The sequence below is a fragment of the Schistocerca nitens genome, chromosome 5 (genome assembly GCF_023898315.1).
Source record: "Schistocerca nitens isolate TAMUIC-IGC-003100 chromosome 5, iqSchNite1.1, whole genome shotgun sequence".
Classification (NCBI taxonomy): Eukaryota; Metazoa; Arthropoda; class Insecta; order Orthoptera; family Acrididae; genus Schistocerca; species Schistocerca nitens.
This window is the reverse complement of record NC_064618.1, coordinates 83,211,037-83,237,401: the sequence shown is the minus strand read 5'-3', so window position 1 is coordinate 83,237,401 and position 26,365 is coordinate 83,211,037. Positions and strand designations below refer to the sequence as shown.

The window sequence follows — 26,365 nt, the reverse complement described above, 5'->3', positions numbered from 1 at the left end:
GTCCTGGTATCAGCTTCTGGTCTCCAGCATAAATTTATCAGTATGTGTACCCTTACAAATGTAGATCCTTTCCAATACATTTTTTTCTCCATTTCATCAAGGCATAAATTTTAATGCAGGCACCATTGAGTATCAGCATTTTTTGACTCCCACAAAATTTCTGGTACAATGGGCATTTTGTGATAATTTCCTGCAACAAATACAGGATATCAATAGGAAACAGCTGCTTAGTTTCGTAACTGCAAAACAATTGTTCTCCATCATGCACAGATGCACTTACTCCACTGGGCTGCGATTGACAAGGCTAGGTACTTACTATCCTTGTTTTTGCCAGTATTTTGACCATCTTTGAAAAATTACATGCATGAACAACACATATAATCTCCAGAAGTATTCTCCCACTCTATGGTAGTGAGTGCACTATTGTGAAACTACTTGAAAAATTGAAACTTTTTACTGGACTTGAACTCAGTGCAGACACTTGCATTTCACAGGCAATGCTCTAAATAACTGAGGTAGCCAACCATGAGAGGTGACCCATCTGCACAACTTTAATTCTACTAGCTCCTCTTTTGTATTTTTAAAACTTCACACTCCTCTTTTTGTATTTTTTAAAAGTTCAAAGGAGTTCAAGTGAATACCTTGTTGCATTAGCACTCCTGGGGGAAAGAAATCATGAAAAGCTAGCTTAGCCATAGCCTATGAGTTATTTTCAGAATGAGTCTTTCACTCTGCAGTAGACTATGCACCATTGTCAGTCTTCCTAGAACATTAGATTGTTTTGCTAGGCTGCTACTGGAACACAGACCCTGTTATTTGCAGGCAATGTTATGACATCTGCCAAAGAATGACTATTGATCTGCCTTCACAATTCTGCCAGTATGTCTCATATTTTCAAAATTAGACACTTTTACTACATTATCTCATGACATGCAGCTCTGGCCGTAAATCGTGATGGTGATGGTGATGGTGATGGTGGTGATCCTTCTTGGTCTTTGCATTGGCCTTAACTCTTAGCTGTCAGAAATGGAATGAGAGGTGCTATTTTCTGCCACTATCATTACGGTACTGGAAATTATTGGAAGTGCTCACTGCTTTGTACAATAGCTTAATCCTAAATCCCATATACATCTGCACTCACCTTTTGCAGAGATTGACTTGCAGTCTTTTAACTGTTTGGGAAACTTACTTTTTAGGTATTTGATTGTATTTTATTAATGGCATCTTCATAGTCTGAACCTTTGACAAGATATCTTTCCCCCTGTCTTCCAAAACTGTTGGGAGACATTAGTCCAACCATAGGGCCTTACAGGACTACCATATCAATACTCTTGGCTGATGCTGGTGAACTGCCTCATGAAAGGTAGCAGCAACTTATCATTGTGTAATCAAAGTGTTGTTGAAATACACTGCCACCATCGAGTCAGAAGATCATTCACAGTATGTAGAAATTGTGTAAAAGAATTTGATATGACAGATGTTAATGTTCTCAAACAGGGATGGAACAAGTATGTTCCTTGGATGTTAGAGACTGAGAATAATATTGTAGATGGCAGAATTTAACAAACTGTATGCATCATCAACCTTCTTCAAGAAAATTTTTGTGCTATTTTAGATCAGTGACATGAGAACGCAATTTGAAGTGGTCAGTTCTTCCTTTACTCTGTTCTTAATAATAATTTTATTGCATCATCTTCTCATTAAATAGACCACTTCCTGTTCAGATTCTGTCTCCAAATTGTATGTCTAGAGAATTGATTTTCCCTAACTTTTGGTCTCCTGTATGATTCTTCCAATGCTGTCTTCAGTGAGATACGTGAATACTGAGCAGTACCAAGTGTTTTTAGCTGATGAGAAATGGCATCAGATTACAACCATTGGTAGCAAATGGCCACTTTCTTTTTTGAAGAACCTTTAATAAACAAAAGACACAATATGCAAGTATGACAATGAAAAGTCCTGGGTGTAACATAAATAATGGAAAGAGTAAAGGTAATAACTCTTATAGCTGTGATGTTCAGCAGTGGGTAGGCACAGAAGCAAACTAAATACAGTGCTAGGCTTTCTGACAATATCCTTCCTGAAAGCAAACTATAGTTGGAGTCACGAAAGATGGCTGTCGAGTTTAGGTTTGTGCTGCTCACCTACATCACGTATTTCCCGACAGCCACTGAGTGTTGAGAAGTGTTCTGAACACTCTGCTATGAGTGTTGTGTGCAATTGTATGCAGTCATAGTGAGCTACTTTGTGAAATTTTATTCCATTGATTGCGAAATGCCATGGCTGGTGGTGATGGTGAGCAACAAATTCCAAATAAGCAAGCAATTGAGATAATTTGTGGGCTACACATTTTCATCAAGCACAAATCATGTCTATGCATGTTGGAACTGGTAAAAATTAAGTCCCCATTCTTGTTTCGACCTGCGCAAATCGCCATTGTTCACGGACCACACACTTATAAGGCAACATTTTCAGTCTTGTATACATATCTATCGACCATCAACACCTCAGTTGTATGGTAAGTTGTTACCTGTACTTCTTCCATGATTTACGGATACAAACAATTTATACATTTCACTCATTTATGTGATGGAAACACAATTTAGATGCTAATTTAAAAACAATGTTTCTTGACTATTAAAAACATGAGTGTAGTCCCCATACAAGGCATTTATACCACTGTGTAAATCAGGGAGATAATGTGAGTGTGTTGGGATGCAGAAAGTAGACAAATCAGCTAGCTAATGGTACAGTTATAGCACCCCCACCAATAAGACTGTGTCTTATTGTAGTGTTTTCCTCAAAACTCTCGCTTTACAGCAGCAAAATGGTGAAAGTGGACAGGTTAATGATTACTTAAACTGAGGTACTGTAAGCCGTAGTCAGTGAAGTTGATAGTACAACTATGACAGATTTTTTTCTTATCCCTTTTTTTTTAAAAAAGCTACTTGTGTTTTCATTTACAGCAAGGGACGTAGATCTCAGAAACACAGTTAAAAATGGCATCTTGTATCTGGAAGACCCTGTGGACAAGGAATGGAATAAACACTTCTTTGTATTAACAAAAAATAAATTATTTTACACCGACTCCTTTCATGATGAGCAAGAAGGTGAAGGAGAGGAAGAAGAGGAAGAGAGTGGTTTTCATAGACCTAAGGAGGTGAGTGTGATGCAATACTGGAATTTTCAGTTAAGATTTTTGAATGTTCTCTTAAAATCATTTGTTATTTATCATTTATCAATAAATTTTGGAATTCATTTAAGTTGCTGGCGGTGCTGTGGAGACTTCAATCTGTATACAGATGCTATTTTGTGTGACACCTGCAGTCATAGAGATGTCACTCTTCCTGAGTAATAACCAAATATTATCTTTTTAAGTATGCAATAAATCCTGTTGTGTTGTGGAGAATTTTTCCTGCTATTGCATGCTCTACCAGCATAGCATTTCTTTTAAATTTTCTTTTGATGTGTTATTCATAGTACCATTGTGTAGAGTATCATTATCAGTTACCATTAGACATCCACTGCTAGACATTTTCATGTATTACAATCTTGAGCTATATGCATCCATGTTGCTACTGCTCATTTCATAATTCCATCTACAGGTCATTTATTAGATCTTTGTCTCAGCACTTTCTTATACCTTAGAATGTGGCTGGCAACTGTGAGAGTGTGTATTAGAGTGTCTGTGTGGCTTCGTGTGCGTCAGTGTGTGTGCTGTTAATAGATAAAGAGCTGTTGCTCGAAAGCTCATGTGAATGTTGTTTTCTGTTATATGTTTCTGTGCTCCACGTATTGATCTGCTATAGGTGAGTCATTGCTTTTCCCTTATTTTACATATTACTCCCTCCAGAAATGCTAGGGTGCACAGAGAGAGGACATAGAAATTCAGAATCACAAGAACAACTTCAACATACGAGGAGGAGGAGGGGGAGGAGGAGGAGGATGATTGAAATTGGGCAAGTTGTGGGCCTTAGTTCTAAATAAAACAAATAGTACTGACTCTTCCCCTATACAAGCTCCATAACATTTATTGGCGTGACTCCGTGATCATAGACAGCAGTCTGATGATGTCATGAACCGACTGTTGCATAGATACATATAAACATCTCAGTTTGCTGAACTTGGTCGAGATTAGTTGCTTTTTGAGTTGTTAAGCCTCTGATGATGTCTCCAACATTGGAATATGAATCATTAGGCAAAGAATTATTCCTTGTATGATGGCCGTATACCCATAAAACGAGTATCAACACCAAGACAACTTTCTGCTAATGGCTAGAAGTTCTGGTCACTTCCATTTCATTTTCGTTGTAGTCTGTTCCCTGGTGTGTTGATTTGTTTTCCTACTGCTGCTAGTAATTCCCAACATGCATCTCTCCATTGCTGATTGACCAACCTTCAGTTTTTGAATAATTTTTGCATTAAAAGTCCATATCTCATTGCCACAAATCAAAGTTGGTAATACACAATCATAAACTTTAACACGTGTTGGGTAATCTGTTTTCAATACTCTAATTACTTTACTAAAAGTACAGCTGGCCATTTTTATGTTGCTGTTTATTTTTCTTCTTGTCAGCCAAACTGCATTCAATTGCACTAAATACAAAAACTCATCAATTGGTTCTCAGACTTGGCTGTTAATTTATATTTTTTGAATATTGATTAAACCAGTGTATAATCTTATTACAATTGGTTTTTTAGTGTTTTGCTCTTGCTTCATTACGTTTTTCTACTTTCTGTAGAAGTATATAGGTGCTAAGAGGCAAACAGTACAATAACACAAGCAAAGTTTGTCTACAGAATCAGCTACACAAAAGTTGTTCACATATATTCCATTAAATGCAAACTCTAACTCTACTGATAGTCCTTATTCCTTTTATTTTTATTTATTTAACCTGATCAATTTAGGAGCTTTAAGTGTTTTACATGTACAGATCTTTTTGCATACTGTTTATTTAATGAATGATAATGCTTATTATTTTGTCAATAATAATACAAGGTGTACAACTTTGCTTCCGCCATTTGCCAATAGGTGGCAACAACGGTAAGTAGCGTTGAAAGACGCAGATTGCAGACATCAGGCAGTTAGCTTGGACCTCAGTGAACATAACCTCATTCAAACATTAGTCGATTTGTATCTGCATCATAAACTTGTTCTCAATTGACAATGTCAGTTTACGAGCCTAATTCTCATAATTTGTGGGAGGTGTTACTGTTTTGTTTCAATATGAAGAAAGAAGCAGCCGAGTCTCATCGAATGCTCTCAAGTACGTATGGTAAGGATGCTATTAGTGAAAGAATGTATCGTGAGTGGTGATATTAATATCGTAGACAGGCATAGTGATGGAAGAGAGAATGTTTTCGAAGATGCAGAATTGGAGACATTGCTGAGTCAAGACTCGCATCAGACTCTCATCAGACTCGAGTAGAATTGGCACGATTTGTGGGAGTGACACAGCAAGCCATTTCAAAACGTCTCGAGGCTATGGGCATGATTCAGAAAAAGGATCTTGGGGTCCCGTGTGAGCTGAAACCAAGAGACGTTGAACGGTGTTTGCGTGTTTGTCAACAGTTGCTTGAGAGGCAAAAACGGAAGGGATTTCTGCATTGCATTACGATAACCCTAAACGCAAAAAATCATAGGGATATCCCGGCCATGTGTCCACGTTGATGGCCAAACCGAATATTCACGGCTCCAAGATCGTGCTCACCATTTAGTGGGATCAGCTTGGCGTTGTGTACTATTAGGTGTTCAAAACAAGTGAAACAATCACAGATGCTTATTATCGAATGCAATTCATGCATTTGAGCAGAGCATTAAAAGACAAATGGCCGCAATACAGCAAGAGGCACAATAAAGTGATTTTGCAGCACGGCAATGCTCGACCCCATGTTGCAAAAGAGGTCAAAATGTGCTTGGAAACATAAAAATGGGAAGTCCTACCTCACCTGCCATATTCTCCAAATATTGATCCCTCTGACTATCAGCTGTTTAGAACAATGGCGCATGGCCTGGCTCACCAACACTTCCGATCTCATGAAGAAGTCACAAATTGGATTGATTTGTGGATCGCTTCAAAAGATGAACAATTTTTTCGACGTGGGATTCATACACTGCCCAAAAGATGGGAGAAAGTAGTGGCCAGCAATGGAAAATACTTTGAATGACACATGTTTAACCAATTTGTTTCATTAAAACCTTAAATGTTGGGGGAAAAAACGGTGGAAACAAAGTTGTGCATCTTGTAGCAATAACAACAACAGGGATAAAACAAGTATGGTTATGGGTAAGAGTACAAAAGTGAGGTGGTGGTTTTTGTGGTCTTCAGTCTGAAGACTGATTTGATGCAGCTCTCCATGCTCCTCTATGGTGCACATGCCTTTTCCTCTCTGAAGAATTACTGCAACCTAAGCCCATTTGCACCTGCTTGTGTATTCATCCTATGGTCTTCCCCGTAATTTTTACCCTGACACTTCCCTCAATTACCAAACTGACAAGTCCTTCATATCTCAAGAGGAGCTCTGTCATTCGATCCCTTCTTTTAGCTAAGTTCTGCCATATTTCTTTTCTTCCCAGTTTAATTCAGTACCTCATAATTGCTCAATCTATCCAGTATAAACTTCAGCATTCTCCTGTAGCAGAGTCTACACTCCAGGCAAATACATTCAGAAAAGATTTCCTAACACTTAGATTTATGTTAGGTGGTAACAAATTCCTCTTCTTCAGCAGTGCTTTTTGTGCTTTAGCCACTCAGCATTTTATATCTGTTCTTCTGGGCATGGTTTTTTATTTAAGGGACATACAATAGGTTGTAGTTAGGTGACGGACTAACTCGGCCCCAAATTCAGTATAGAATCTGATAGGGATTCCATTGGGCCCTGGAGCTTTGTCCAATTTTAACGATTTCAGCTTTTTGTCAACATCTCTGACATTGATAATTATTTCATTCACCTTTCCAGTAGTCCGAGGATTAAATTGGGGCAATTCTCCTGGGTTTTCCTTTGTAAAGGAACATTTGGAAAGTTAAGCATTTCAGCTTTTGCTTTGCTACCCTACATTTCAGTTCTTGTCTCATTCATAAGGGAGTGGACATTAACTTTGGTGCCACTAACAGCCTTTTTATGTGGTCAGAATCCCTTCGGATATAGTAAAAATCTCATTTGAGAATATTCTGCTATGGTAGTCACTGAAGGCATCACGCATTGCTCTCTTGACAACCTAAGGTGTTTCATTCAGCATCACTCTACAGCCCTATGCTTTGTTTTGCACCTATTATGCAGTAATCTCTGTTTCTTTAGAAATTCCTTTACAGTGACTATATACCATGGAGGTTCCCCCCCATTATGAACTATTTTACCGGGTACATATCTATCCAGTGCATGGTCAACTATTCATTTAAACCTGAGCCTTAGTTCCTCTACATGCTCCTGCCCTTTGCTGAAACTTTCAAGTTCCTCGTTGAGATATGACACTACTGATTTTTTTATCTAGTTTAGTGAACATATATATCTTCTTGCTTGTTTTAGTTGTCTTTAGTTGCCACAACCATGTCATGGTCACTGATACTGGTTTCGATGTGGACATTCCCAAAGAGGTCAGGACTATTTGTTGCCATTAGATCCAGTAAAACTGAAATGATCATATGGCATTTATTGGCTGGGATAACCCCTATGGGGTTCAGCCGCCATAATGCAAGTCTTTTTAGTTGACACCTCTTCAGCGACTTGCGTGTCGATGATGGACACACAACAAGCAGTCCTTTGTTGGGAATTGAACCTGGGCCCCCTTGCATGGTAGGCGGTAATGCTGCCGCTGCACTACGGAGGTGGACATTAGATCCAGTATACTTCCATCCTGGGCAGGATTCCTAACTACCTCTTCTCGGTAGTTTACAGAGAAGGCATTTAGTAATGTTTCACAGAATGTCGTATCATGCTCACCATTAACAAAACTGTAATTTTCCCAGTTCATTGTTGGATAGTTAGTCTTTACTGATGATTACCATATGATTGGGGAACTTATGTACAGGTGAACTTAGGTTTTTCTCTAAAGGTTTCTGTTTCATCAGGATATGTGGCTGGTGATCAATAGAAGGATCCAGTTGTCATTTTATGCCCACACCTGCTACTGAGTCTTGCCCAAACAATATCACATGCAGCTTCAAATTCTATCTCGTTGGATTTCAATTTCTTGTTTACTGCGACAAATACACCACCTCAATTTCCCATTTGCCTATCCTATTGTTTGTGCAGGATACAGTATCAGAGATGACATAAAATTGTAATAGGATCCTTCTATCAACCACCAGTTTCTACTCCTGATGTCACCGAAAACTTCAGAGGAAACCTCAGTTTGCTTGTAAGTTTCCTAATCATATTTTAATCATTAAGGTCTCCGCACATCATCCAACAATCAATTGGGGTAATTATAGTTTTGTTAGTGGTGGGTGTAGCAATACATCCTGTGAAATGTTACTAAATGCCTTCTCTGAAAACTATCTGGAATAGACAGTTAAGAACCCCACTCATGATTGAAATATGTTTGCTCTAACAGCAACAAACAGAACTGGCTCTTTGAGGAGGAAGTCCACATCAAAACTGTTATCAGTTACCATGAGGCAGTTGTAACAACAATGTATTCCAAAACACAAATACTTACATGTTTAGCAAACTAGATAGAAACATTAGTGTCATACCCAAGTGAGGAACTTTAAACTTCTAGATCAGGACAAGAACAAGTAGGTGAACTATGGCTCAGATTAAAAGAATTCTTGACTATGCACTGGATAGATATGTACCCAGTGGGGCAGTTCGTAATGGGAGAGATCCTCCGTGGTATACAGTCACTTTAACGAAACTTCTAATGAAACACAGACTACTGCATAATAGGTATAAAACAAAACATAGGGGTACAGATAGAAAGAAGCTGAATGAAATGTGTTTTGCAATCAAGAGAACAATGTGTGAAGCTTTCATTGACTGCTATAGCAGAGTGTTGTCTTATGATCTTTTACAAAATTCAAAGAAATTCTGGTCATATGTAAAGGTTTTTAGTGGTGCCAAAGTTAGCATCTAGTCTCTAGCAAATGAAACAGAAACTGAAATTGAGGGTAGCAAAGCAAAAGCTGAAATGCTTAATTATATTTTCAAATCTTGCTTCAGAAAGGACATTCCAGGAGTATTGTACCAATTTAATTCTCCTACCACCAAAAAGATGAGTGAAATAGATATTAGTGTCAGTGCTGTTGAGAAACAGTTGGAATTGTTAAAATTGAACAAACCTCAAGGGCCTAATGGAATCCCTGTCAGATGCTACATCCAGTCGCAGCTGAGTTAGCCCCTCTGTTAACTATAATCTATTGTAGATCCGTTGAACAAAAAGCTGTGCCCAGTAGCTGGAAGAAAGCACAGGTCACACCTGTCTACAAGAAGAGTAGCCAAAATGATCCACAAAACTACTGTCCAATATCTGTGACATCCATTTGTTGTAGAATCTTAGAAAATATTGTGATCCCCAACATAATAAGGTATCTCAAACGGAATGTCCTCCTCCATGCCAACCAGCATGGATTTTGAAAACATAGATACTGTCAAACCCAACTCGCACTTTTCTCACATGACCCCCTGAGAGACTTGGACCAAGGCAGTCATGTTAGATGCAGTATTTCTCGATTTCTGAAAAGCATTTGACTCGGTACCACACCTATTCCTATTATCAAAAGTAGAACCATATGGGGTACCAGAAAAAATATGTCGCTGGATTGAGGATTTCTTGGTAGGGAGGACGCAGCGTGTTATCTTGAATGGAGAGACATCGTCAGATGTAGAAGTAACTTCGGATGTACCTCAGGGAAATGTGTTGGGACCCTTGTTGTTCATGCTGTATATTAATTATCTTGCAGACAATATTAATAGTAACCTCAGACTTTTGTGAGCAGTGCAGTTATCTATAATGAATTACTGTCTGAATGAAGCTGTGCAAATATTATCAGACCTTGATAAGATTAAAAGTGATGCAGTGATTGGTGACTTGCTTTAAATATTTTACAAAAAGTAAAATTGTGCACTTCAAAAAATGAAAAAACTGTAGTATCCTGTTGTTGTTGTGGTCTTCAGTCCTGAGACTGGTTTGATGCAGCTCTCCATGCTACTCTATCCTGTGCAAGCTTCTTCATCTCCCAGTACCTACTGCGACCTACATCCTTCTGAATCTGCTTAGTGTATTGATCTCTTGGTCTCCCTCTACGATTTTTACCCTCCACGCTGCCCTCCAATGCTAAATTTGTGATCCCTTGATGACTCAAATCATGTCCTACCAACCGATCCCTTCTTCTAGTCAAGTTGTGCCACAAACTTCTCTTCTCCCCAATCCTATTCAATACCTCCTCATTAGTTACGTGATCTACCCACCTTATCTTCAGCATTCTTCTGTAGCACCACATTTCGAAAGCTTCTATTCTCTTCTTGTCCAAACTGGTTATCGTCAATGTTTCACTTCCATACGTGGCTACACTCCATACAAATACTTTCAGAAACGACTTCCTGACACTTAAATCTATACTCGATGTTAACAAATTTCTCTTCTTCAGAAACGATTTCCTTGCCATTGCCAGTCTACATTTTATATCCTCTCTATTTCGACCATCATCAGTTATTTTACTCCCTAAATAGCAAAACTCCTTTACTACTTTAAGTGTCTCATTTCCTAATCTAATCCCCTCAGCATCACCCGATTTAATTTGACTACATTCCATTATCCTCGTTTTGCTTTTGTTGATGTTCATCTTATATCCTCCTTTCAAGACACTGTCCATTCCGTTCAACTTCTCTTCCAAGTCCTTTGCTGTCTGACAGAATTACAATGTCATCGGCGAACCTCAAAGTTTTTACTTCTTCTCCATGAATTTTAATACCTACTCCAAATTTTTCTTTTGTTTCCTTTACTGCTTGCTCAATATACAGATTGAATAACATCGGGGAGAGGCTACAACCCTGTCTCACTCCTTTCCCAACCACTGCTTCCCTTTCATGCCCCTCGACTCTTATAACTGCCATCTGGTTTCTGTACAAATTGTAAATAGCCTTTCGCTCCCTGTATTTTACCCCTGCCACCTTCAGAATTTGAAAGAGAGTATTCCAGTTAACGTTGTCAAAAGCATTCTCTAAGTCTACAAATGCTAGAAACGTAGGTTTGCCTTTTCTTAATCTTTCTTCTAAGATAAGTCGTAAGGTTAGTATTGCCTCACATGTTCCAACATTTCTACGGAATCCAAACTGATCTTCCCCGAGGTCTGCTTCTACCAGTTTTTCCATTCGTCTGTAAAGAATTCGCGTTAGTATTTTGCAGCTGTGACTTATTAAACTGATAGTTCGGTAATTTTCACATCTGTCAACACCTGCTTTCTTTGGTATTGGAATTATTATATTCTTCTTGAAGTCTGTGGGTATTTCGCCTGTCTCATACATCTTGCTCACCAGATGGTAGAGTTTTGTCAGGACTGGCTCTCCCAAGGCCATCAGTAGTTCTAATGGAATGTTGTCTACTCCCGGGGCCTTGTTTCGACTCAGGTCTTTCAGTGCTCTGTCAAACTCTTCACGCAGTATCTTATCTCCCATTTCATCTTCATCTACATCCTCTTCCATTTCCATAATATTGTCCTCAAGTACATTGCCCTTGTATAAACCCTCTATATACTCCTTCCACCTTTCTGTCTTCCCTTCTTTGCTTAGAACTGGGTTGCCATCTGAGCTCTTGATATTCATACAAGTGGTTCTCTTCTCTCCAAAGGTCTCTTTAATTTTCCTGTAGGCAGTATCTATCTTACCCCTAGTGAGAAAAGCCTCTACATCCTTACATTTGTCCTCTAGCCATCCCTGCTTAGCCATTTTGCACTTTCTGTCGATCTCATTTTTGAGACGTTTGTATTCCCTTTTGCCTGTTTCATTTACTGCATTTTTATATTTTCTCCTTTCATCAATTAAATTCAATATTTCTTCTGTTACCCAAGGATTTCTATTAGCCCTCGTCTTTTTACCTACTTGATCCTCTGCTGCCTTCACTACTTCATCCCTCAGAGCTACCCATTCTTCTTCTACTGTATTTCTTTCCCCCATGCCTGTCAATTGTTCCCTTATGCTCTCCCTGAAACTCTGTACAACCTCTGGTTCTTTCAGTTTATCCAGGTCCCATCTCCTTAAATTCCCACCTTTTTGCAGTTTCTTCAGTTTCAATCTGCAGTTCATAACCAATAGATTGTGGTCAGAATCCACATCTGCCCCTGGAAATGTCTTACAATTTAAAACCTGGTTCCTAAATCTCTGTCTTACCATTATATAATCTATCTGATACCTATTAGTATCTCCAGGATTCTTCCAGGTATACAACCTTCTTTTATGATTCTTGAACCAAGTGTTAGTTATGATTAAGTAATGCTCTGTGCAAAATTCTACAAGGCGGCTTCCTCTTTCATTTCTTCCCCCCAATCCATATTCCCCTACTATGTTTCCTTCTCTCCCTTTTCCTACTGACGAATTCCAGTCACCCATGACTATTAAATTTTTGTCTCGCTTCACTACCTGAATAATTTCTTTTATCTCGTCATACATTTCATCAATTTCTTCATCATCTGCAGAGCTAGTTGGCATATAAACTTTTACTACTGTAGTAGGCATGGGCTTTGTGTCTATCTTGGCCACAATAATGCGTTCACTATGCTGTTTGTACTAGCTAACCCGCACTCCTATTTTTTTATTCATTATTAAACCTACTCCTGCATTACTCCTATTTGATTTTGTATTTATAACCCTGTAATCACCTGACCAGAAGTCTTGTTCCTCCTGCCACCAAACTTCACTAATTCCCACTATATCTAACTTTAACCTATCCATTTCCCTTTTTAAATTTTCTAACCTACCTGCCCGATTAAGGGATCTGACATTCCACGCTCCGATCCGTAGAATGCCAGTTTTCTTTCTCCTGATAACGACATCCTCTTGAGTAGTCCCCACCCGGAGATCCGAATGGGGGACTATTTTACCTCCGGAATATTTTACCCAAGAGGACGCCATCATCATTTAATCATACAGTAAAGCTGCATGTCCTCGGGAAAAATTACGGCTGTAGTTTCCCCTTGCTTTCAGCCGTTCGCAGTACCAGCACAGCAAGGCCGTTTTGGTTAATGTTACAAGGCCAGATCAGTCAATCATCCAGACTGTTGCCCCTGCAACTACTGAAAAGGCTGCTGCCCCTCTTCAGGAACCACATGTTTGTCTGGCCTCTCAACAGATACCCCTCCGTTGTGGTTGCACCTACGGTACGGCCATCTGTATCGCTGAGGCATGCAAGCCTCCCCACCAACGGCAAGGTCCATTGTTCATGGGGGAAGTATCCTATAAATATAATATTAGTGAGTCACAGTTGGAATGTGTAAACTCGTACAAATACTTGGATGGAACATTTAGTAGAGAAATGAAATGGGACAGTCACATTAGGCTTAATTGGGGGTAAAACAGGTAGTAGACATGGGTTCATTGGTAGAATACTTGGGAAATGCCATCCATTTACAAAGGAGATTGCTTGAAAATCACTTGTGTGACCCATTCTAGAATATTGCTCTTGTGTGTGGGACCCATATCAAATAGTATTAGCAGGGGATATTGAACATACACAGAGAAGGGCAGCACAAATGAAGCCAGCTTGTTTGGCCCACTTGAGAGTGTCACTGATCTGTTGAAATAACTGAACTGGCAGACTCTTGCAGATAAATGTAAACTATTAACAAAGTTTCAAGAACCAGCTTTAAATGATAACTCTAGGAATATACTGCGAGCCCATATATATTACTCCCATGAGGATCATGAGGATAAGATTAAATTAATTACAGCATGCAAAGAGATATTTAAACAATCATTTTTCCCACACTCCATATGGGAATGGAATGGGAAAAAGCCCTAATAACTGATGCAGTGGGATGTATCTCTGCTATGCACTTCAGAGTGGTTTACGGAGTGTATACGTAGATGTAGGTCACCCAGTATTCCCAAAGCTCCATTTGTAACACATCTTCCCATGTAGAATGCACCACTTGGCACAAATGACATCACACTTTGGGTTGGATGCCAAGGGACTAGGGTAAGAACTATGGAAAGGGATGTGGGAAGAGATGTGTTGTGACACACTTCATCAGGTTCATGAACTGAGGCTTGTTCAGCATGGGAGTCCCCGTCAATAGCTCCACTGTCCTCTCCTTCACATGAACACACAAACATCTCTGCCCATGTGGTCAGTGCTAGAATAAGGAGGTGTTCTTTGAAGAGGAAATCAAAGTTGCTAACATCAGAAATATGTTGCCTGCATGCATTGTTCAACAGCGTAGACTTTGCCAAGAAAGGCTTGTATGGTAACACTGTTGTAATCAACTGGAAGTACAAGCATTTGTACAACTTTCTTTTTGAGGTATAAGGGGAAGAGTCGTTTATGTTTTTCTAGTGCACGGGGAAATATTGATACTTTCTGGCAAACTGTACCTGTATATTCAGCCCATTTTAAGTTTCCATCTAATATTATTGCTTCACTCTTTGCTGATGGACGCAAACTTATATTTTTCTTGTTATGTACAAAATACAGGAAATGTCTGGAGAATAAGGCTAGAATGACCGATCTAGATTGCTTTGGTTTTGAATAGTTGGAGCATTAACTCAGTCTTCTATGTCTATTGTGGAAATGTACACAAGTCAGCATTGACATTCTTGATAGCTGTCCTCATGCTAATTGGTTGTGTGTGTAAGTGTAACTAAAAGTCATCAGCATACATGTAGTATTTGCAGTGCAACAGATCTGATCAAATGTCTTTTGTGGAATACAGTGCGAAGAGTATCTGGCCAAATACTGAACACTGGGGACTCCTGATACTACATGTCTCCAGTGTGAGTATTGTGGCTTCAGACATTATCCTTTTGTTGGTGGAACATCAGGTGTGAGAAAATCTTTTATATTAGACTTGGAGAAAATTTTAGGCTGCTAAATTTAGCATATAAAATGTCAGTCAGTGGAATTAAGGGCTTTGCTGAAATATGGCCCCGTGACAGTCCTTGTCTAACTTCAGGTTATCAGTTACATTTATTTAAGTATTACAGTGTTTGTGGAAGCCAGCTTGGTACCTAGTACATTATTCATTGCTAAGTAGTCATGAAACTGATCGTGGTCTGTAATTTATAAGTGTACTGCTATGACAATGTGTTTGGCAAATCCTGATTTGATGGGCATACTGGATTTTTTTGATGGTGTTGTCAGTAACGTGTTTGAGTTATAAAATTGTTGAGGTAGTCATTTTCGCTCATGGAATAATTAGTAAGTTTTATTTTTGTTTAATCAAAGCTACTAGTTATAAAATAAAGTACCGGTTAAGTTTCATAACAGGGCTTGTGAGATTAACTGCAGATTTTGCTTTGTCTGTACCTAAACCTTGCTAATTTTTCCACAAACCAACTGGTCTGTATGAGTTGTCAGTTAATTTATGAACACATCTGATTTTAGCATTAATTGATTGTCTCTGTTCTGCATCTATTTGTTGGCTATATATAATTTTTTTGGATGTGGCATCATTTGAATAGCTGATATGTTTCATCTCTGAGATTCATGACCCGTTTTAGTTCATTTGCTAGCTTGAGGTTAAGGTTTTCTTTTTCACCTTTCCAGTCTGGGGAAGCATAGTCATTGTACAGTGTCAGTTAATCCATGGACTATATCATTTCCCCAGAATACCACTTGCTTTTGAACACAGTGATATGTTTTTAAAGTATTTAGACTCACAGTTTGTTTCTCGTTCACTCTAACGAGTATGTCATGGAAATTAGGTCATGGGCTTGTATACTGGTTTTGGATGTTTGAGTATACGAAAGGCTCCATTTGATGATTTCGTTGCAAATATGTTTTGCTGACAGTGAAGAAAACCCAGGAATGTAGTGTCTTAGAAAATAATAATTATACAGACATTGGAAAAGTAGCAATAACTTATTAAATGTACTTGTGCATGGAACAAAAAATCTTGCAGGTAAGAGGAAAGCAAAGAAAAAAATTGAAATTGAATGAGGCAGTCATTAAAGAAACAGTGGGGCCTTTTACCAATCTCGTGCACCGTCAGCTCAGAGAGATAATGGACAGTTATACCAAAGGAAAATTCACTCAAGAAAACTAGTAGATATGAGGCAGAATTATGAGGTATTACTTACCTTCAGGGGGCAAAATGTTTGGTACTGCTAATACACACACACACACACACACACACACACACACACACAACAAAAGCAGCATCACTTTTTTTGTTTGTCAGCAGTTATGTCTTATATTTATTAAAAGATGGAAAATTTCCATCCAGACATGGAGCCCAAGTGGACTGGTGAAATATCATGTTTAGTTGCACGTAAGATCCAGTGCCAACTACAGGAGGAATATAATATAATTATTTTTATGACTTAAACCAAATAACAACCTGTGTTGCAGCAGTCCATATAGCACAGTGCTGGGATGGGCACAGTGTTTGAGATCACACCATACTCTGCAATATGTTACAGAGGGACCTACATAAAGAGCACTCTTTTCATCCTGATGTTTTTAATTTATAATTGAAATAGGATTGAAAATATTGTGATTGGACCATAGAACTATTGAAAAGAATTGCCTCATCAAATGAATAATTACTATTGATTCACATGTATGTTGGTAGCAGAATAAATTGTATTATGGGAGAAAAACCACTCAACATAAATTGGATATACATAAATCTGTTGTGGATGTGTTGTGCAGTGGGAATCATATCTGTGTGCTACTTACTTTGATCATACACAGAGGAATTGTGAAATCCGCATAGTGACACAATGCTGTTTTATGTGTCAGAGACAGAACAACACACTATTGTGCTGGCAGTCTTTTTATTTAAATTCTTTAGAGGAACTGTGAGTTGAAGAAAATAGGAACCAAAAACTTTTAAATGTGTACTAGTTTAAAATATATTATCGTATCTTATTTAATAATGTTATTAGTACTAAGTTAATACATTTTGGTATAGGGCATTCCAAATGACGATCTGCACTTCAGTGAAAAATGGTTCCATGGAAAACTGGCGAGTGGCAGAACAGAAGCAGAGACGTTACTAAAAGATTACAGTCATTTGGGAGATGGCACTTTCTTAGTTCGGGAGAGTGAAACCTTTGTTGGTGACTACTCTCTCTCTTTCTGGTAAGTATTTCCTCAAGTTGCTATCTTATTCTTATGTGACTAGTGTGTGTGTGTGTGTGTGTGTGTGTGTGTGTGTGTGTGTGTGTGTGTGTGTGTGTGTGTTGGGGGGGGGGGGAGGGCAGCATGTGACGTGGGCACATGCATACATGCATGTGTGTGCATATGTTTTACACTTGCAACAAAAGTCAGTAAAAAACACTGCTTTGTCATTACTATATAATTCTGGAAGATCGTCATGGCAGTAGTGTTTCTTTTTGAACACGTGCCAGGAACCTGTCTTCAAGGTTCTGCATTGTGCTTAACTACATTTGTTGTGGCACAGCTGTAATTTTTCCATTAATGGTAGCTTTAAGGCCATCTGGTGTAAGAGGTTTGAGAATGTCGACCTCAGATCTCAGGTATTTGTTCCAAGAAGAAATAGCTGACAAGATAGCTGTGATGAGCACTAGAGTCAAGAAAAATTGCTAATCTTTAGGTTATGTTAAGGGAAAACCTGTGATCAATAATATGTATTGCAGTCCTAATACTTTGGGCTATGGTTCCATCTTTTTTGGAACATTTCTTTCATGTTGATTGACACTGCACTTGGCAGTTACTGTTACTGTAGCTCCATATTATTATTATTATTATTATTATTATTAAATACAATTCCTGAAATCAGAATACCTCACAAAACTATAACTTACGTGTTATGGAGGCATTTCTGGTGAAATGCTGGTGGATTCTTCACTGTGTGACAGTGACAGTTTTAATATTGTTGTAAAACACAATGTCACCTCAACTCATGTTGAATGAGCACCGTATGGCCAGAGTTTTAGTTTGTCATGTAGGACTGACCATTTTTAACCTTGAGACCGATCCAGAGCTGTAATGTCACACTAAGTGGAGAGCTGAGGAGTCCAAAGGCCAACAGTTTTCTCATTATAAACATTATCTGTAGTCCAGACTGTACAGGGAAAGCCAGTTAGTTCTCTCTTCATAACTGGTCCAATTGTGTGAAATGATTCAACTCTGTGGGGTGCGGTTTTATAATCGGATATATCCCCCATCTCATGCTCCAGCGTTAACAGTCTAGCGGATGAAGGAAAATTAAGGGAAAAGTTTTGTGTAGAAAGGAATGTCATAAACAACTTGCTAAAAAGCCCAACTGCTGGGGTGTTACCATGGCGATAGGGGGGGCTGGGGGGCTTTTAAGGCACTTTCTGAAGTTTTTCGTGAGTAACTCAAAATGTTTCCCAGTGCAAAATTAAAATACATTAAATTTCTCACAAAAAAGATCCTATTCCTTTTTTTCTCCAGGACTAATGGTACCTGCATAGCAGATTATTAAAAATAGAGCTTTGATGGAATAAAATTAATGAATTAATGTTTCCTGTTAAATAAAGTTGTTTAAGAATGTAGTGCAATAGAATCTTTTAAGGGATAGCTTGTTTAACAGGCTAGAACATTATGTGGGGTCAAATTGTGAGGGAAGGTAGGTCCCCGGCTGTTGTTATGAACTACCCTGCTTGATAGGACTGTAAAGTGAAGAATGGGCAGGGGATTTCCCACCCTCTCTACTGCACTGCAACACAAAATGCGACTAGAGGATGTTTCACAAAGTTATACTGACCCATCCACTGCTTGCCTTATGAATTACTGGCACTCAGTGTGCAGACATGCACGGGGTCATTTGTTTTCCACAGTGTGTGTTAACACTATGTGGAATACAGGTATAAGTTAATAATAATACTAGTGCAAGAAAAGTGTAAGAAAAGTGTATGGACAGAATGTACCTAAATCTCTGCACACTCTTCTTTATTGCTAGAGGGAAATGGATTCTTAGTTATCCTTTACAGCAACTCTAGTGTTCTTCTGGGGAAAGCAACTTCACCATCATGAGTGCTGCTTGCTTTTCAGTTTACAGCAACAATGTTATCTCCCCAGAATTTTGTGCCCAGTTCTCTCATGTGAGTAGACAAAATAACTTCTCTTAGCTCAATCAAACAATGAAAAATAACAATAATGGAATAACTACAACATTATGAAAAAGATAGTTGCTACCATTGCTGAATCTGGCCTCAGCAGCCAGAGACTGTGGTCACGTGTGTGTGTGTGTGTGTGTGTGTGTGTGTGTGTGTGTGTGTGTGTGTGTGTGTGTGTTTCTTTTGAAGAAAAACTTTTTGACCAAAAGCTTACTTGCTGCCTATCTGTGACTCAACCTCTCCACTTTATGGTGAGTAACAACTATCCTTTTCGTATATTCTCATAGCTCACATTTATTAGCACCGGCCGCTGCGGCTGAGCTGTTCTAGGCACTTCAGTCCGGAACTGTGCTGCTGCTACGGTTGCAGGTTCGAATCCTGCCTTGGGCATGGATGTGTGTAATGTCCTTAGGTTAGTTAAGTTTAAGTAGTTCTAAGTCTAGGGGACAGATGACCTCAGATGTTATGTCCCATAGTGCTTGAAGCCATTTGAACCATTTATTAGTGCAGTTATTTTCAGCTTATTGAGTGGGTACTTATTCACAGTTGTTAACTGAGGTATTATGTGATACACACTGAAGGGGATACCCCAAGCATAACATGCAGGCAATGTATATTTGACAATATCAATTTCATCATCTTCGCTATAAATAGGTGGAATACTTCTCGCAGCATGAGGATATCAAATGTGTCACATCAGCCTCAGTTCTCCCTACATCTGAAGAGGCCCAAAGGTCTAAATTGACTCTCTCTGTAACAGAGGTAGGCTACCTAGGTCTTATAAACTTGAGATATTTCAACATAAGTCAAGCAATGCATTAACAGCATACTACTGTTCTAGATCTGAACATGATCATTCCTATTCCATCAGACATACTGACATCCCCTTGCAAGATACACTGTGAATGTGTGGTTAGTGGCTCCATTAAGTGCAGCCCACTTGCAGCCCACTCTACAAGTGCCAGCAATCCGTGAATGGAAGATGTCTAGGCAGTCCACTAGTAACACAATTAATGATGAGCAAAGTGCAGTAACTTTCTGGTTATTCAGTAATTGAGCGTCAAGTGATTATGGTATGTTATGAATGACAGACAGCAGCAAGATGCAACATTTGCCAATCCAGTCCTTTTGCCACTGACACTGCACAAATCATTGACAACATCACACTTACAAATTAAGCCCTTCTCAGTCATTGTTCATAGGGAAGTATTTCACATAAAAGCTCACTTAACTATTGCAAATAAGTGCTCCCTTAACAAACTGAAAATAACTCCACAATATAAACACCACCTCAGTAAAGTTATATTGTCTACCTGCACAAAAGTACTGGACAAAAATTGCTGGAGAGGTGTAGTCAGTGTGTAAACTGAAAAGTTAGCAGTGCTCGTGGTTTCCCACAAGAATGCTACAACTGCTGTACATGATGACTAAGAATCAATGTCCCCTCTAGCAGTGTAGAACAGCATGCAGAGCTTTATGTAGAATCTGTCCATATGCTTTTCTTATCTTAGTATTATTAGTAACTCATATCCGCCTTCAGCGTAGTGTTAACACACATTGTGGAAAATAAACACCCCCTGGCAGTGTCTGTGCTCTGTGTCACCAGTGATTCACAAGGCAAGCTGCAGGAGGTTTGGTATAACTTTGTGAAACACGATATTGTGGCTTTTTACGACTAGTGCGATGGAGAGAGCAGGGACTTTTCTTCTCAGTCTCCAATTCACAGACCTACAAAGAATGGAAGGGCACAACCACAATCCGGCAAACTGCTTTCCCTCAAACTTCTAATCTCCATGCCCTCACCCTACCCTCTTTGACCCTGTTTTGCTCCTTTAATCTGGTTTACCCTATATGGTTCTACTGCAGTTTTATGTGTAGGAACACTTAATATTTGTTCTTAACCAACTTTATTTATCAATAAACATTAACTTTATAGCAATAAAACACTATTCTTAAGTCATCAATTTTTCTGTCCCCTGCAATGTGGAAACTGTTAGTGCTAGAGGAAAAGTAACCTTCTCTCACTCTCTTCTGAATTATTGCCTACTTTTATGCCCTCTGACACTTAGAACAACAGTCCTGTTGTAGAAATTTTAGATAACTATTTGTTTCCAGTGTTTTAACCTTGACAGCCCTGGAATTATACGGTGTATTCCAGTCAACTTCATCATAACCTTTTTCTAAATATACAAATGCTTATGCTCTTCCTCCTCCTCCTCTTCCTTCTTCCTCTTCGTTCTTCAATTTTGGCCATCTGTGGACCTCAAGAAGTTGTAGGAAGGTTCCTTACTTTGCTGAAACAAATAACATGGTAAGAAAGATTCTGTACTTTATTGAACTAAGTAATATGTGAAGTTACAAACATGTAAAGGACAGAAGCGTACATGGCTGGAGTAACACAAACAGGAGGGACGGACAAAGACATGCGAAACTCGGTCATCAGAAGACTCACAATGGCAGCTACTGTTCTAAGCCGGTAGTCAGCACCCATAGCGGTGAAGTGTTGTGTTGCAAGGCAAAATCGACAGCCACAAATGGAAGTACTGCGTGAGGGGTGAAACTCGCTACCTTACCAGACGGCTGTAGCAAGTTGCGAGTACATGGAACTGGTAAGACAGCTTCATCTTCCCCCTCCCTCCTCCCCGCGAGAGCAGAGCTGTGGTGTTGACTGTCGTGGTGAGGTGAAAGCTGATAAAGGTGGTGGATCGTGTTGTGCCAGCAGTGAGGCATCGAAGGAGAGGGGGGTACAGGGTGCTGGCCCTGTGGCGGAGGCATGCGCTGCACGTCAAGGCATTGGACATGTGGAGGGCTGTCAGTAGTGCTGGTCCACTGCACAACAGCGTGCAGTGGTGCACGGGATGGGGTTCTTGTGCCAGGATCGTCTGAGGCTGCGTTCAGAGCTGCATGCACAATCGTGGATAGATGCAGGGCGTGGTTGACGGCGTGGGACTCTGGCGGCGAGGGCGTTGCCGGGTAGCTACAAGATGGTGTTGACAGGGTGGCTGCATTTTACAAAAGCATCGGGGCTTGCGATGAGGGGGCGGGGGGGGGGGGGGTGTACCTGGCAGTTGACGGCAGCAGAGAGGAAATCATTGGGTCAGTTGTAGGCTGTGGGAGAGGTAGAGGAGCAGGAACTTAGCGCCCTGTGCATCTGTGTTGGTGACATCTGGCACAGCAGGTGTGGTGCCTGTGTAGCATTGTGAGTTTCCTGCGGTGCTTTTTGCTTTTGTGGTGTAGGTGGGCGTCTCATGAACTTTGGTGACAGAGGCGATTGGTGTGATGCCATTGGTGGTGTCATTGGAGGGTGTGATGCCATCAGTGGCCGTATGTGTCTGCTGGGTTGTTGATGTAAATGGTAGTCGAGTGGTGTGGGGTTAGCAGTGTATAGGCAGGCTTCAACCTATTGATCAAAATGTTGGTCGACATATCATGCAGATGCAAGGTGAACATCTTGGAGTCCAATTTCAGGACCTGGGGTGAGCATTGACGCACGACATGATGTGGGTGCGTGACACAAGATCACTGAAGGAAAGTTCTGCATTTGCCATGGCGGTAGGAAAGCATGGGTCACAGGTGGGCTATGTATTCCTTCAATCTAGCAACAAACTCAGGAGTGGCATCATCTGTGTGCAGGTTGATGGGCTCTAGGAAGTTGCCTGGGACAGCAAGAGAAGTACCAGTGGGAGGGCAGCGGTCCACCTGTTGTGCAGACTAGAGCGGTCTTCGAGGTGCAATGGAGCTGTTCCACCATGCCTTTGGCAGCTGGGTGGTAGCTCAATCTCAGGTACAGGTCAGCCCCACACAGATCCATCAGTACACGAAAAAGGGCCAATATAAATTGGTGTCCGCATTCCATAGTGATGTGGCATGGGCAACCAAAGCTGCAATCCACATGGGAGACGAAGGTGGATGCTGCCCTGGCAACAGTAACATCGGGTATTGACATTGTCTCAGGCCGGTGGGTGAACTTTTCCTCCCTGGTGAAAGGTAGCAGGAGCCATCAAATAAAGGTGGTGGGTCAAGAAAGTCCATATGAATGTGGGCGAAATGGTGCCGGACATCTGGGAAAGCCTTGATGGGGGCGTGTACGTGATGGTGGACATTGGCACACTGACAGGTGAGGCAGGTGCAGTCCCAGGTCCTGCATTCCCTCTGAATATCTAGCCACACGAAGTGCTGCATAACCCGAGCGACAGATGCGCACAAACTGCGGTGTGCCAGGTTGTATGCGGCCGTGTGGAAGACAGTGGCTAGGAAGGGGCATGGTGAGCCATTGGATAAGTCGCACCAGATACTTCTGTTGGGGACAGGAGCCAACGTGCATTGAAGGCGGAGGGCAGAGGCAACATCATGGCAGAGTCGGGCGAGTTCTGGGTCGTGTTCCTGGGCAGCGGTAAGTGACTTGTAGTCCAGTGACAAAGCAGTGGTGCAGGTGCGGGCAAGGGATGTGAGCTGGCAACTGAGGTGGCATGGCCCACGAATTCCATCTCAATGGCACTGAGCGCACATTTTGCTACATTGACAATGATTTTGTTCTTCTGGAGGTGTCCAAAAATTCTGCAGAGGTGCTCACGGTGTTCCCCTGGCATAACGGGAATGAAGCGAACATTGTCCAGATATGTGAATCAACAGAGCCAAACCCGCAGGATGCCTTCATAAAATCGCTGCCATGTCTGGGCAGTGTTACAGAGGCCAAAGGTTTTAGAGGGACTCTCATAGAGTCCGAATGGCGTCTTCTCAATATCCTTGGGTGCGACAGAAACCTGGGTGAAAGCATTGGTGTAGTTGATCGTGCTGAAGATTGTAGCCAGGGCCAGCATGCTGTTGTAGCTGCATAAGAATGGCACCATGTACTAGTCAGAGATAGTATGCATATTTAGCTCCCGGTAATCCCCGTGTGGGTGCCAGGAGCCATCTTTCTTCTTGGTGATGTAAAGTCGGATGCCTGCGGGCTCTTCGAATGACACAATATGCCAGCAGCGAGCAGCTTATCAATCTTGGCCTTGGCGATCTTCAGTTTATGCAGTGCTAGGTGAAGTGGCGAGCAGAAGATGGATGGTCTGGGGCTGGTATCAGTGTAGTGTACAGTTGAATGGCAGATTTCCCAAGGCATTCTGGATGGGCATGTGAGAACAGGAAATTGCACCAGGAGGTCATGTATTGGCCGGAAGATGCCACCTGCTTCACATAAAAAAGAACAGCGAAACGAGTGGTGCAGTGTTGATGTCAATGAGGCATCAGCCAGCAATATCAGGGAGCAGATTGTGGTGTACGATGGATTCCTCACCAATAGTGGGTCAGTGGCATCAGTGACAGTGAAGGTTCAGGGCAGGTCCTGTTGCAGTTAGAGATCCAGGATATGACGAAGAATGCTGTGTACGTAGCAACGGAGGAATTATTTGCTGCAATCAGGAGAATGGCTGAGGTGGTGCCAATGCCCTGTACAAGTTGCCACAAGAAAATAGATAACTTGAAGTTGGTACCTATGAAGAATGGCGTAGCAGAATGGGTGTCAGTGTCAAACAGGCACTGGGAGACCAAGCAGCAGGTGGATGTGCCAAATCCTAGTGGTCCTTGTCATTTGGGTGCCAGGAGCAAGATTCTCTGCAGTTCGTGGCATTTGGGCTAAACCCCTCGTGGAACCAGCTGAGGCCAGCCCTGTCATGAGGGAGTTCAGCAGTGCAGATAAAGTTACGGCATTGGTAGCGCTCATTGCACTGGCAGTAGGGACTGTTGGATCGTGTCGTGCCACGGTCGCTTGCAGCATTGCCATGTTTTGCGCTGAAGCGGGCGAGCATGTTTGGGTTGCTGGGAGAGGCAGGTCTGGTGACATCAGCAGCACCTCGTCGAGTGGTGAGGGTGAGCATGTGGTGGAGTCGTTGGCAAGGTCACGGCCAGCTGGCAACATCAGGTGAAGGTGAAGGTGAGGGTGATGCATGGTGGTAGCTGTCATGGGCAGGGACGACAGTGACTCGTGCAGCCTGTCAGTGAGGCTGGTGGTGTCGGTGAATGAGAGGTTGGTGTGTGACGCCACTGCTGTCTCTATTTAGGCCAGGAGGTTAGCCAGCCAGATGTTATAAACAAAACAGTCTGAGACCGTGTATGCCTCCATCAGACTTTGGAGGTGGCATATAAATTGAGAAGGTTGTTATACCCACATTGCTCAAGGGAAAGGAGAACCTGGATGCTCTGCATTTCAGAAGAGGTGAGCTGCGCCATGAGATGGTACCAGTGTGTCTAGTAACGGTCAGTGGCTGGAGGCGATGAGGTGACATTGCGGACTTCCATTGCATATGTCGGCTTCAGCTGGTTGATTACCATGGCAAACTTTTGAGGCCTCCTGGGGTATGCCACAGCCAGTGAAGGTAGCGCCCACCAAAGAAAACTATAGGTGTGGGTCCTGTGGATTGAATGGCAGCAGATGAGCCATGACATGGCATGCGGTGGATTGGACGGCAGTGCTTTGAGACTATCAACAGATTGATTTGCTGCGGTGCTGTATCAATGGTTTCATGAAAGACTTGAAACCTAAGATTCCATTTTCTTAAGACCTTTTTTCGAAACACAGTTGAAGAGCTTTGGCAGAGGCAATCAGCTCGCTTTCCAGCAGTTGTTATTTAAAATAGTTCCCAGGTTTCTCCACAGAATTTTATTTGGACTTTGTTTCTGTCAATGTTCCTGTCAATGTTTCTATAATTACTGACAAAATTTTATGTCTGTGCCAACTTCTTTTAGTGTATTGAAGAGTGTTTCTCTGTCTATAGAGATGTAGGTTTTCACAAGTCTACAAAGATTGTGAAAAGATTTTTTGCTTCTTAGACAACGGTTCATTACAGTCGGTTTCAAATTTATAATCTGTTCTATGCAGGACTAGTTCTTCCTTCCCCCTTGGCATTCACCAAGCTGATGGTCTAATTGCTCTTCCAAAAGGTTTTGAAGGGTCGTGAATAGGATTTTGTATGAACAGTCGTTAAATATATTCTTCTGTATTGTTGACATCTGCTGTAATTCCTTTTTTGTGTTAAGGATGTGTGTGAATACAACATTTCCAGTCTTCATCAGTTTTCCCTATTTTCCAGATTTTCTCAAAATTTTTTGAAGTTTTTTCAATCACACCCTTGCTGGCATTTTTCCACATTTCTGCGGCAGTTGAAGCCTCTCCAGA

The 26,365-nt window shown here is 40.9% G+C and overlaps 1 protein-coding gene across 1 annotated transcript in view; it reads left to right on the top strand.

The window, feature by feature from the left end:
- Nucleotides 1–26,365, top strand: part of LOC126260201 (1-phosphatidylinositol 4,5-bisphosphate phosphodiesterase gamma-1) — a 282,094-nt gene that overhangs the window by 92,730 nt on the left and 162,999 nt on the right. The window contains exons 9-10 of the mRNA XM_049957484.1: nucleotides 2,967–3,160; nucleotides 17,067–17,236. Of these exons, the coding sequence (XP_049813441.1) occupies nucleotides 2,967–3,160; nucleotides 17,067–17,236 (364 nt within the window). The remainder of the gene's footprint in view (nucleotides 1–2,966; nucleotides 3,161–17,066; nucleotides 17,237–26,365) is intronic.